Source organism: Geotrypetes seraphini, chromosome 2 (genome assembly GCF_902459505.1).
Source record: "Geotrypetes seraphini chromosome 2, aGeoSer1.1, whole genome shotgun sequence".
NCBI lineage: Eukaryota > Metazoa > Chordata > Amphibia > Gymnophiona > Dermophiidae > Geotrypetes > Geotrypetes seraphini.
Genome location: NC_047085.1, coordinates 488,914,330 through 488,926,861, shown reverse-complemented (window position 1 = coordinate 488,926,861; position 12,532 = coordinate 488,914,330). Strand labels below are relative to the sequence as shown.

The following is a 12,532-nucleotide window of genomic DNA, read 5'->3' as shown; positions in this document are numbered from 1 at the left end:
CAACTGCTGATTGATATGTTGATCTTTTCTAAACTACATTATTGTAATGCCTTGGGCTAATATCTTCTGCAGTTAAGAAGATTCAATTGATTGAAAATAGAGAATGACATGGGGAAAAAATTTGTCCCCGTCTCCGCCCCGTCCCAATGAGCTCATCCCCGTCCCACCCCGCAAACCATCTGATCCCATTCGCACAAACCATCTCCCTTCTGTGTTCCTGTTTTCCTGTTTTCCCCATTTCTAATATCTCCCCTCTGTATCTGTACAGTATATTCCCTCTTGTGTCCGGCATTGCCTCCCCCCCCGTGTCCATATACCATCCCTATGTATCTCCCCTTTATGTCTCTGTCCCTATGCCCCATTCACATAATTCCCCCCCCATGTATCTCCCCTTTGTCTCTGTCCCCATGCCCCCATGCACATAATTTCCCCTCTGTTTCTGATACCTTCCTAAGTCCAGATTTCCCCTCTCTTCCTCTTCCACACCAATGTGTCTCTCTCCTTTCCAACCCCATCTAGCTTCTTTCCCTCTTTCTCCCCCCACTTCCACCATCTGGCTCACCTGCCTGTCCTCCCCTTTCTCCTGCTGTGGGTTCGATATTTGTCTCCCTCTTCATCCACTTGGCCCAGCATCTCTTTCCCTTTCACTCCCTCCTTCCTACTGTGAGGGAACACATGCGGTCACGGATCGCGCGGTCCAGCAGCCCCCTCCACATCCCCGCGGGGAGGGCATCTTCAGCAGGAGGGCCTGGGATCCCTCCTGCCAGTGTTGTCAGAGGGAGGTTTTCGGGGGTACACCTCAGCAGAAGGGCCTGCGATCCCTCCTGCCGGTATTTGAGGGGGGTTAGGGTGTCAGGGGTGCACCTTGGCAGGAGAGATTAGGCAACTCTCCTGCCATGATCGTTGCGGGGGGGGGGGGGGGGATTCTGTAAACGGTTGTTTTTGACAGATGCCAGGTACAGAATCCAGCTTTTAGGTGAAGAACTGGCCCCTCTTTCACCTAAAAGGTCTTGTTTTGGGCGTTTGAGACCTGGACAGTTTTTTGGTTGGGAATGTGTTTTAATGTTAGACGTTGTGGTGGTCTGGGCGATTAAACTGCTGAACGTAGAGGTAGGCCATTCTCAAAAAAAAACCCCTCATTTTGGACTTTATTTTGAGAATGGACATTTCCCTGCTGCTACTTTCAGCGTTTAGGGGCTTAAGCCAAAAGGGGACTTAAACATTTTTTTTATTATGCCCCTCTAAATCTTTTTTAGATATGGCGACCAGAACTGCACACCGTATTTGAGGTGCGGCAGTACCATAGAGCGATACCGGGGCATTATGGCATTTTCATCTTTGTTTTCCGTTCCTTTCCTGATAATTCCTAACATTCTATTTGCTTTTGTAGCAGCCGCCACACATCGAGCCGAGGGTTTCAACGAATCCTCAACAATAACACCTAGATCCTTTTCCTGGGCAGCGACTCCTAACGCAGAACCCAGCGATGCATCCTCTTTCCCACTTGCATCCATCCGTTTAAATTCCGCTCTCTCTATTTTCAAAAATCAGGTCATGCGATGTTTGTATTCCACATAAAGAATTAGGTGACAGTTTCTCGGTATTCCATCCTCTAACCACACTTCTCAAACTGTAATGCACACAGTCCTCGACAAGATGTGTTTTGCTTGTAGCTGCGTCAGGAGGGAAAAGCTCTGGCACTATTCTTTATCCAAGATGGTGATTGCTAATACTGATGTCAGATGCAACCACTCCCGACCCTTAAAGAAGTATTGATTAAAATATTCTGGACTCTCATATTCTTTGCACCTAGCAGGATTAGATGGGTTACATCTGGCTTTTTGGACTGGGAATGTTTTTCTCTTATATTTTTGTGTACTGTATTGAGGGGGGGGGGGTTCTTTCTATTTCTTTTTCCAGATGTTTGAAGGCCGATGATAATAAACAGGACTCCTAAGTAAGACTGGGTAGCATAAACTCAGTTACTCAATCTGGGAGCTTTGAGGCCTTATTTGTTATATTAATGATGGGGGGTCTTTTACTAAGGTGCGTTAAATGCTAATGCGTCCATAGAATTACATTACATTAATTAGTGATTTCTATTCCGCCTTTACCCTGCGGTTCAAGGTGGATTACATAACAATTGTACTTAAGGAATAGTTTGGACATTTTCTAATTTGCTAAGGAGTAGATAGCATTGCAGGAGGAGTTTGGGACATGTTTAGTTTTGTTATATTTCTTTTATGTATTTTTTGAAGAGTAGGGTTTTTATGAGTTTTTTTTTTTAAGGTTTTGTAGTTTGTGGAATATAATGGATGCACGCTAAATCGGCTAACGAGCCTTAGTCAAAGACTCCCTTTATATCTTACTGAATGTACTGGATATTCAAACTACTGTAGATTATATATTGTGATACGAAAATTATTAGTCTCCCATTTTTAAAAAAGTTTTTATGTAGAAATGTTGAGTTATGCCATGACTTATCGTTGGATTGACTTTTAAACTGTTCTACAATTCAATCTTGGTCTTGTGTTGACTTTGTGTCTTTTTGGTTTAGCACTAGGAAGTCTGTCTTGTAACAATGCTCAGTAGTGGCTTTATTGGAAATCAGCAGACATCTTCAAAATTAGATGTTGATAAATATTTCTTGGATCCACCAGCTGGTTTGTGGAACTTACAAATACTTCTTATTGAATTTATTTTTTTCCTTCCTTTTCAACTGTGGATGAAGCTTAAAGATACAGACAAATTAGATTTGGAGTAATTTAATTCAGTGAAATTCACCATTGTGTTTCATCATTTCATTTGTATTTAGCTCTCTACAGAAACTCCCATAGAAGGAAATATCTAACTAGATTAACTATTGCTGGGCATGATGCATGTCTTCCATATTTAAATGCGGTAGCTCAAATCTATATGCCAAAATTAGTACTCAATACATCTCACAATACAAAATAGAACTAATATATAGTGCTGAAACCTTCTTAATTCATAAGGCTCTGAATACACCACTATATCCAAATAGCAGCTACTTTTGTAGGAGAATTATGTATGGACCTTCAGAATATAACCAGGCATTTCATAGTCCCGACTACTCAGGTCTCCAGTCCAATGTTTCTTGAAACTTATCCATTTTGTTTTTATTTGTATTCATTCTTTTATACTTTTTGTAACTTTTCTTTAAAACTTTTTAGAATGAAATAACTACTTAGCTCATAGTAGATTATCATCTACACCACCTCTCCCGACATGCATGTTTCAACTGAAACTTTCTTCAGGGTCGAGGCTTGGGGCGGCGGTGGCTTGGGGGTTCCTGTTCCCCGATGGCGGCCGCAGTGGCTTGGGAGAGGGCAGGGAAAAAGAAAGAAAGAAAGGGGGCAGGCAGGGAGACAGAAGGAAAGAAGGGAAACAGAAAGAAAGGGGGCACGAAGAGAGAAAAAAAGAAAGGGAGGCAAGGAAAGGGGAAGAAAAAGTTGGAGGAGGGAAAATAAAATAAATTTTACATATCTCCTACCATCCATGAGCTTCTAAATTTATACAAACATCAATGAGGACTCTAGAGGTAGAAAAAAGTACTCCTACAGTTATTTTATCAGGTTTATTCTGTATTGGGTTTATATATATATATATATATATATATATATATATATATATGTATATATATATATATATATGTATATATATATATATATGTATATATACATATATATATATATATATATACACACAGGGAAATCCATTAAAAAAGATCCTTAAGATAGTATGGAAGGAATGTCCAATAAACAATTGTAAAAATAACAGCCCAAATGGTAAAAAAAAGAGACAGAGTAGTAAAATAAGCGCTTACCAACTTAGAATGCAGAGATCCGTGGTCTAACATGGCACAGTTAGGAGACAATCTATATATATAAAATCGGAGGTATGTATGTGTGTGTGTATGTGCCGCGATCACGCAAAAATGGCTTGACCGATTTGAACGAAACTTGGTATGCAGATCCCTCACTACCTGGGATGATATGTTCTGGGGGTCTCGCGGCACACCTGCACATGTGGGCGGAGCTACAAACAGAAAATCAGATTTCACCCATTCATGTCAATGGAAAAAATGTAAAAAGCTGCCAACGCAAAAACGGCTTGCCCGATTTGAACGAAACTTGGTATGCAGATCCCTCACTACCTGGGGTGATATGTTCTGGGGGTCTCGCGGCCCACCTGCACACGTGGGCGGAGCTACAAACAGAAAATCTGATTTCACCCATTCAAGTCAATGGAAAAAATGTAAAAAGCTGTGGGACCGATTTGAACGCAAATTGGTATGCAGATCCCTCACTACCTGGGGTGATATGTTCTGGGGGTCTCGCGGCCCACCTGCACACGTGGGCGGAGCTACAAACAGAAAATCAGATTTCACCCATTCATGTCAATGGAAAAAATGTAAAGGGCTGCCATTCTCACAGTAATTCAAAAACGGCTTGACCGATTTGACCGAAACTTGGTATGCAGATCCCTCACTACCTGGGGTGATATGTTCTGGGGGTCTCGCGGCCCACCTGCACACGTGGGCGGAGCTACAAACAGAAAATCAGATTTCACCCATTCATGTCAATGGAAAAAATGTAAACAGCTGCCATTCTCACAGTAATTCCAACTACCTGGGGTGATATGTCCTGGGGGTCTCGCGGCCCACCTGCACACGTGGGTGGAGCTACAAACAGAACATCAGATTTCACCCATTCATGTCAATGGAAAAAATGTAAACAGCTGCCATTCTCACAGTAAATCTAAAACGGCTTGACCGATTTGAACAAAACTTGGTATGCAGATCCCTCACTAACTGGGGTGATATGTTCTGGGGGTCTCTTCACCCAAGAATTTATATGTTCTTGCTCCTGGAGGTGAAACTAAAAATGTTGTTTATAATCAAGTTTTGTGTTAGTTGTATTGTATTCATTTTGTCAAATATTTCACATTATAATTTGAATATTGTACTTTTTATAAAGCTGTAAAAAAATAATTTCATTCACCACTATAAAGTATCTTTATTTGAATCCATTTACAGTGTTATTGCTATAATTAAATACCCGTGCAACGCCGGGGCATCAGCTAGTAATCAATATAATAATGGAGTTGATATTCATCTGGTGGAGTTCATCGTTTTGCTGACTACCACCAGTGTTATGCCCAGAAATTCAATGCTGTTATGGGTGTGCTTATATAGGACTGTTAAAATGCTGGTTGTACAAGGAAGCTTTTAAGACTTAATTATCGGAGTCTCTTTTGATCCCATTCGTTGTTTAAACTCACTTGTCCTCTGTCTTAGGCTCTGAGAAATTGAATTAAAAAAAAAAAGTTCTTAATTTTCTATTATATTTTTATCAATACTTTTATCATTTCTTACCCTCCGTTTGTATTTTCCTTTCATGTATCCTTTGCTATACTTATTATAGTTCTCACTACTTCTCTTATGTATTGATACGTCATGTCCGTCTATGTTGGTTTTAGTTAGTAATTAAGACCCTGTTTTAATTGTAAATCGCTTTGAATTAATGACATTGCGATACATCAAAATTTTAATAAAACTTGAAACACAAAATACAAGCACATGAAAAATAGCAATAAAACTAATTTACTAAGCCATGGTAAAGGTTTTACCACGGCCTGGAGCGCTAAATGCTCCGACGCTCCTTGAATTCCTGTGAGCATCGGAACATTTAGCACTCTGGGCCATGGTGGAAACCTCTAAAACGGCTTAGTAAAAGGAGCTCTTATTTCATGATCTCCGTATGTATAGGGAAGTTTTCATATTGCCCCTTAGTAATTTTTACCCACAGATTGTGTCCTTAGGTGACTTTTACCCACAAGTTTTGCATTAGTGTCCAAAGTGCAAGTATGTGCATAGTTGGTTCAACTTTTTCTGTGGGTACTTTTCCCAGCCGAAACAGCTGGTGCTTAACTTTAGCACTAAATCCAAGTTTGAACATTTTGTGGAACACGGCCAAAATCACACACCCACCCACAACAAGCCATTGAGATGTAGGAGGGGCCGGCATTCTTAGTAGACTTGGACACAGACATCCCAGCAGAGCAGTGGAGCACCTCAAGGGACACCACAGTGAACTTCACATAAATAGTCCCAGGTACACATCTCACCATAACCACCTTATAGTGTATGGTGAGCCCTCCAAAACCTACTGGACCCAAGTGGTCCATCGTGCCCAGCAGTCCACTCATGCAGCGGCCCTTAGGTCAAAGACCAGTGCCCTATTTGGGTTTAGCCTTACTTGCATATGTTTCTGTTCCAGTCAGGGCAGGATTAATTCTTCGAGGGCCCCTAGGCACACAAGTACACTGGGCCCCCCCTACCCTGCCCCGCCCACACCCCGCCCCCATTTATTTACCTGTTTTCTTTTTGACTTCTTTATTTCCACTTTTATTTCTTTACCATACCCGTGCCAGTGTACAGTTTTAGTTCTATGCAGGCCTCAAACATCTCTGAACAAAAAAGATGGGGGTCGGTCCAGAGGAAGGCTACTAAATATGTATGCTGAAAATATATGCAGACTATATAACGTGTAGAAATATTGACATAGAACTGTTACTCACTCAGATGTTAAAAAATCAAAAAAATATATCAAAAACTATATACAGTATAAGGAACCGGATAGTGTTTTTTGTTAACACAGCACTCGAGAAGTATGCAGTAAGCAAAACCAAAGGGCCTACCTACCATCTAGAAAAGTTAATTAAAAAAATATATATTGTAGCGAAAACTAGCTGTCTTACAGTGTGAAAAAAAACCTAAAAATGTGGGTAACTTCAGTGAAATATAACAAGAATTGAGGTTGCAAATAAGCCACAGAGAAAGTCTTACGAAGTTGCAAAAAACATACATAAATTTCCTGTCCATATGGATTATAGGGTGTTATGAACTCACTCTGCTATGCGCAATTAAAAAACACACAACATACATATATTTAAACAACTGCATAAGAGTGCTGTGCATAATTAAAAACCCAAGGGCACCGAGTGCTTGAGACAATAATCTAATGGGATAGTATGGAAACCAGAGCTGTGAAAATCTATAAAAAAGAAGGTCGGAGCTGCGTATTTAAAATACAGTCAACGCTATGGGCTCCTTTTACAAAGCTGCGATAGCGTTTTTAGCGCGCGTAGAATATTAGTCCGCACTAAACCCGCGCTACGCAGCTAGAACTAACACCAGTTCAATGCTGGCGTTAGCGTCTAGTACGCGCGGCAATTTTGCGTGTGCACTAAAACCGCTATCGCAGCATCGTAAAAGGAGCCCTATACGTATTCAACCAGCTGTGCAAAAAAGCTGTGCATAATTAAAATACCAGAGGCGTCGATTGCTATGCCGGCTGTAAAAAGTGCACAGTTAAAGAAAACGCGAAAACATTTGTTATTTTTGTTTTGCTTTGCTTTCTCTTAGCCTACTTTTATTCTGTTTTATGTCATTTTTTTTTCTTCTGCTTATTTGATTTGGTCTGGCTCAGTTTCTTTGGGGGTTTTTTTGGTTCCTTCTGTTCAGCCTGGTAGCTGTCTGGCTGCTGACTCCAATGGTCGAGTCGGCCCTACTGCCAACCCGCTGTTGTTCTGAGATGGCAGCCATCCCCCGGCTCTTCTTTGCCGGCCTCCTCTCTGCCGCTTCTTCCGCCCATCCAACCGGGCTAGAGAGGAGCCGCAGGAGCGACGTCGGCGCCACTGTTGGTCAGCACAGTTGGCGACCGGGGTTAGGGAGAGCTGAACACATGGAGAGCGTGAAAAGAGGAAGACTGACAGGAAGGAGCGGGAGACGCAAAGAAGCCAGCATGGACTATTGCTATACCTTGGGTTTTGGCCAGGTACTAGTAACCTGGATTGGCCACCGTGAGAATGTGCTACTGGGCTTGATGGACCATTGGCCTGACCCAGTAAGGTTATTCTTATGTTCTTATGTTACCCCTGCTGCCTACAAGCAGCCGCCTGAGACATATCACCACCTACCACCAAAGTCCGTCCAAGTATGGAGCTCTCCCCCAGCCCGTCTTGCAGCCGCTGGCACTCACCACAGCTCCAATGAGCACAGAGAGGCCTCACCTGCACCCTGTGATCTGCATCGTTGCTGATCTTACCCGCTCAGGGGGGGTGGGTGCATTGCCGATCGATGCTGGGGGGAGGGGGCCCGTTTTGAAAAAAAAAAAAAGCATTTTGAGTGGTCTGTTTGCTCTCCTTCAGCAAGCCCCCCATACCATTTCAGGCCCTAGGCACGTGCCTACTGGGCCTATCCTTTAATCCGGCCCTAGTTGCAGTAGCAACTTATCCAACCTTGTCTTGAATCCCTGAAGAGCGTTCCAGATTTCTACCACTAAATATGAAGAAGAACTTCCTTACATTTGTACGGAATCTTTTGTACGGAATGTTTTCCCTTCTAACTTTACTCTCTGTACTGGGACCAGTGCTACTTAACATATTTATAAATGATCTGGAAGTCAGAATGACGAGGTGACTAAATCTGCAGATGACACAAAGTTTTTCAAAGTTGTTAAAACACATGTAAACTGTAAAAAAAATTGCAGGTAGACCTTTGGAAATTGGAAGATTGGGCATCCAAATGGCAGATGAAATTTAATATGTACAAATGCAAAATGATGCACACTGAGAAACATAAACGCAATCATAGTAACCCAATGGTGGGATCTACCTTGGGAGTCAGCATCTAAAAAAAGATGTAGGTGTCATTGTAGAAAATATGCCGAAGTCTTCTGTTCAGTGTGCAGCGGCAACCAAAAAGAACAAACAGGACGCTAGGAATTGTTAGGAAAGGGATGGTAAGTACGTAAGACCAAGAATACTATAATGTCTCTATATTGGTCCAAGGAGCGACCAAACCTTGAGTATTGTGTTCAATTCTGGTCTCTGTATCTGAAAAAAAAAAAAAAAAAGCATATAGCAGAATTAGAAAAGGTTCAAAGAAGAGTGATCAAAATGATAAAGGGGAGGAACTCCATATAAGGACAGGCATAAGAAGAAACAAAATATTTTCCGTTATGGCACCCACGTTATGGAACTCATTACCAAACTACATAAGAATAGAAAAAGATTTACATACACTTAAAAGATTTTTAAAAACTTTTTTATTTCAAGATGCATTTGAACACATGATATAACACGCATAATTTTTAAACTTCTTAATATAAATATTGCACTTTCCAATCCCCCTTATTCCCACTGTGTTTTCCCTTTTATGTAAATTTCAATATATAAAAATGATGTAACTTTCCCCTTCTTTCCTGCCTACTTATGTTATTCCTTAACCTCAAATGTATTGTACTGGTCGTTCTCTAAAAACTGTTTTAAATCGTCTGTATTATGTCTAACCTGTCAAAAATATATGTGAAACCACTCTCTGTGGCTTTTAGAGTGTACATCGCCTAGATATTTCGATAGGCGATTCATAAAATGCTAATAAACTTGAAACTTAAAGAGGTTAGGAGTCCAGCTTAGAAAAGAGATGGCTGAGGGGACGATATGATTGAGATCTACCCATTCCACACTACTTATTTTGTAGAAGTGAACTGATTTTTTTACTCTCTCAAAAAATACAAAGACTAGGGGACACAATAAATTTACATGGAAATACAGTGGAACCTTGCTTTATGAGCATAATTCATTCCAGAAGCATGTTCGCAAACCAATTTACTCGTATATCAAAGCGAGTTTCCCCATATTATGTAAGGGAAACTCGCTTGATTCATTCCAGGCTCCACCTTACCCGCCCCCCCCCCCCGAGGCCACTGTGCTGCTACACACTCCCCCCCCCCCCCCCGTGATCCAGCATCCCCCCCTCTCTCGGAAAGAGCGAGAACTAGAAGGCCTTGAGCATGCGCAGATACTCAAGGCCCAGCACAAGGAAAAGGGAAAATCTTTGGGCACCGGCACGACCTGCGCGTTGGTGTCGGTGCCGGTGCCAGATATGGGTAAGAGAATGTGTTTGGGTGAGTGGGGGATGCCAGATCGTGGCGGAGGTGGGGTAACACTAGCGGGGGGATTCCGGATTGCGGGGGGGGGGGGCGCTCATAAATCGAGTCCAGCTCAGTTTCCAAGGCGCAGATTTTGCGAACGTTTTGCTCATCTTGCAAAACATTCGCAAACCGCAGCACTCATAAACCGGGGTTTGACTGTACTTTTAAAACAAATAGAAGGACATGTGTTTTTTTCACTTAATGAATTGTTAAGCTCTGGAATTCGTTGCCAGAAGATGTGGTGAAATAAATTAGTGTATCAGGGTATAAAGAAAGGTTTGAACAAATTCCTGAAGGAAAAGTCGATAGTCTCCTTTTGAGATAGACATGGGAGAAGCCACTGCTTGCCCTGGGATCAATTGCATGGAATGTTGCTATTATTTGGTTTTCTGCAGGCACTTGTGACCTGGATTGGCCAGTGTTGGAAACGGGATACTCGGTTAGATTGGACCATTAGTCTGACCCGATATGGCTGTTCTTATTAGAGAATGGCACGGGGACAAATTTTTCCCTGTTCCCACAGGAACTCAATTTCCCCATCCCATCCCTGTGAGTTTTCTGGCTGTCCCTATCCTTGCCCCATTATTGTAAGCTCTGCCTTAACCGCACAAGCCTCAAACACTTAAGATTTTAAAGTGTTTGAGGCTTGCGCAGATGAGGACGGAGCTGAGGCATTGGTGGAATGAGGCATTATGACATCACAATCTGAACTCTAGAATGTTGCTACTTATGATTTTAAAGTGTTTGAGGCTTGTGCAGATGAGAACGGAGCTTAGGCATTGGTGGAATGAGGCATTATGACATCACAATTTGAGTTCTAGAATGTTGCTACTTATGATTGTAAAGTGTCTGAGGCTTGTGCAGATGAGGACAGAGCTGAGGCATTGGTGGAATGAGGCATTATGACATCACAATCTGAGCTCTAGAATGTTGCTACTTATGATTTTAAAGTGTTTGAGGCTTGTGCAGATGAGGACGGAGCTTAGGCATTGGTGGAATGAGGCATTATGACATCACAATTTGAGTTCTAGAATGTTGCTACTTATGATTGTAAAGTGTCTGAGGCTTGTGCAGATGAGGACAGAGCTGAGGCATTGGTGGAATGAGGCATTATGACATCACAATCTGAACTCTAGAATGTTGCTACTTATGATTTTAATGTGTTTGAGGCTTGTGCAGATGAGGACGGAGCTGAGGCATTGGTGGAATAAGGCATTATGACATCACAATCTGAGCTCTAGAATATTGCTACTTATGATTTTAAAGTGTTTGAGGCTTGTGCAGATGAGGACGGAGCTTAGGCATTGGTGGAATGAGACATTATGACATCACAATCTGAGCTCTAGAATGTTGCTGCTTATGATTTTAAAGTGTTTGAGGCTTGTGCAGCTGAGGACAGAGCTTAGGCATTGGTGGAATGAGGCATTATGACATCACAATCTGAGCTCTAGAATGTTGCTACTTATGATTTTAAAGTGTTTGAGGCTTGGGCAGATGAGGACGGAGTTTGCAGGAATGGGGCAGGGACAGGAAAAGAACTTGCCGGGATGGGACTGGAAAATGAGCTCCCAAGGGGACGGGGAAAAATTTGTCCCCGTGTCATTTTCTAGTTCTTAGTTCTTACCTTGTAAGCTCAAAGTCTGCTGATGGTTAAGTATGAATCATGCTTAAGCGTTGACCCATTTTTCTATTTTATTTCAGGTAAATTTTATTCTTTTCCTCAATATTGTCAGAGTACTTGCGACCAAGCTAAGAGAGACAAATGCAGGAAGATGTGACACAAAGCAACAATACAGGTAAGACATTACTAAGCTTCAGACAAGTCAAGTTTCTATGTTGTGGGACGCAGGGGCAATTTTATAAGTGACTTGAGCCTGTAGAACAGTATTTTATATGCTTAAATAAATAATCTTTGTTTCCTGTGTCATTTCTGGAAAAGTTCATTTAATTCGTTTGGTTTTTCATCAAGGGAGCAAAGTGATTGAGTGTGCCTTCTTTTGGAAAATAGTAATAATAATAATAATAAGTTTATTCTTGTATACCATCTATCTATGAGTTTATTCTTGTATACCATCCGGGCGATTAACAGAGAAGAAGAACTGTACAATCAGTGACATATATATAAAAAAAGATAGTACATAATAATAAGATAAAAATGCATAATTATTTGACAAACTTATCAAACAAATAGGTTTTTAAAAAATTTCTAAAAAACACAATAAGAATCCATTTGAAAGATCAGCGGGCTTAACCAAGAGTTCATTTTCCCTAATTGAAATGCAAGTGTCCTATTCAAAAATCTCTTATAATGACAGGCCTTGACTGAAGGGTACATAAAAAGGTTTTACAATCATCTGGAAACTTAGAACTATTAAAAGATATTTCAATTTTGTTTCTTTTAGGCTTTTGGTGCAGTCTTTGATTTTATCTGTTTTCGACTATTGTAATATCATCTATCTTGCATCTTTTAAGAAAAATCTACGACGTATTCAATTAATTCAAAATACGGC

The 12,532-nt window shown here is 41.2% G+C and overlaps 1 protein-coding gene across 1 annotated transcript in view; it reads left to right on the top strand.

Annotated features, from left to right (window-relative positions):
- The window catches only part of PTH1R (parathyroid hormone 1 receptor), a 388,901-nt gene that overhangs the window by 363,029 nt on the left and 13,340 nt on the right, over positions 1-12,532 (top strand). The window contains exon 10 of the mRNA XM_033931838.1: positions 11,724-11,818. Within this exon, the coding sequence (XP_033787729.1) occupies positions 11,724-11,818 (95 nt within the window). The remainder of the gene's footprint in view (positions 1-11,723; positions 11,819-12,532) is intronic.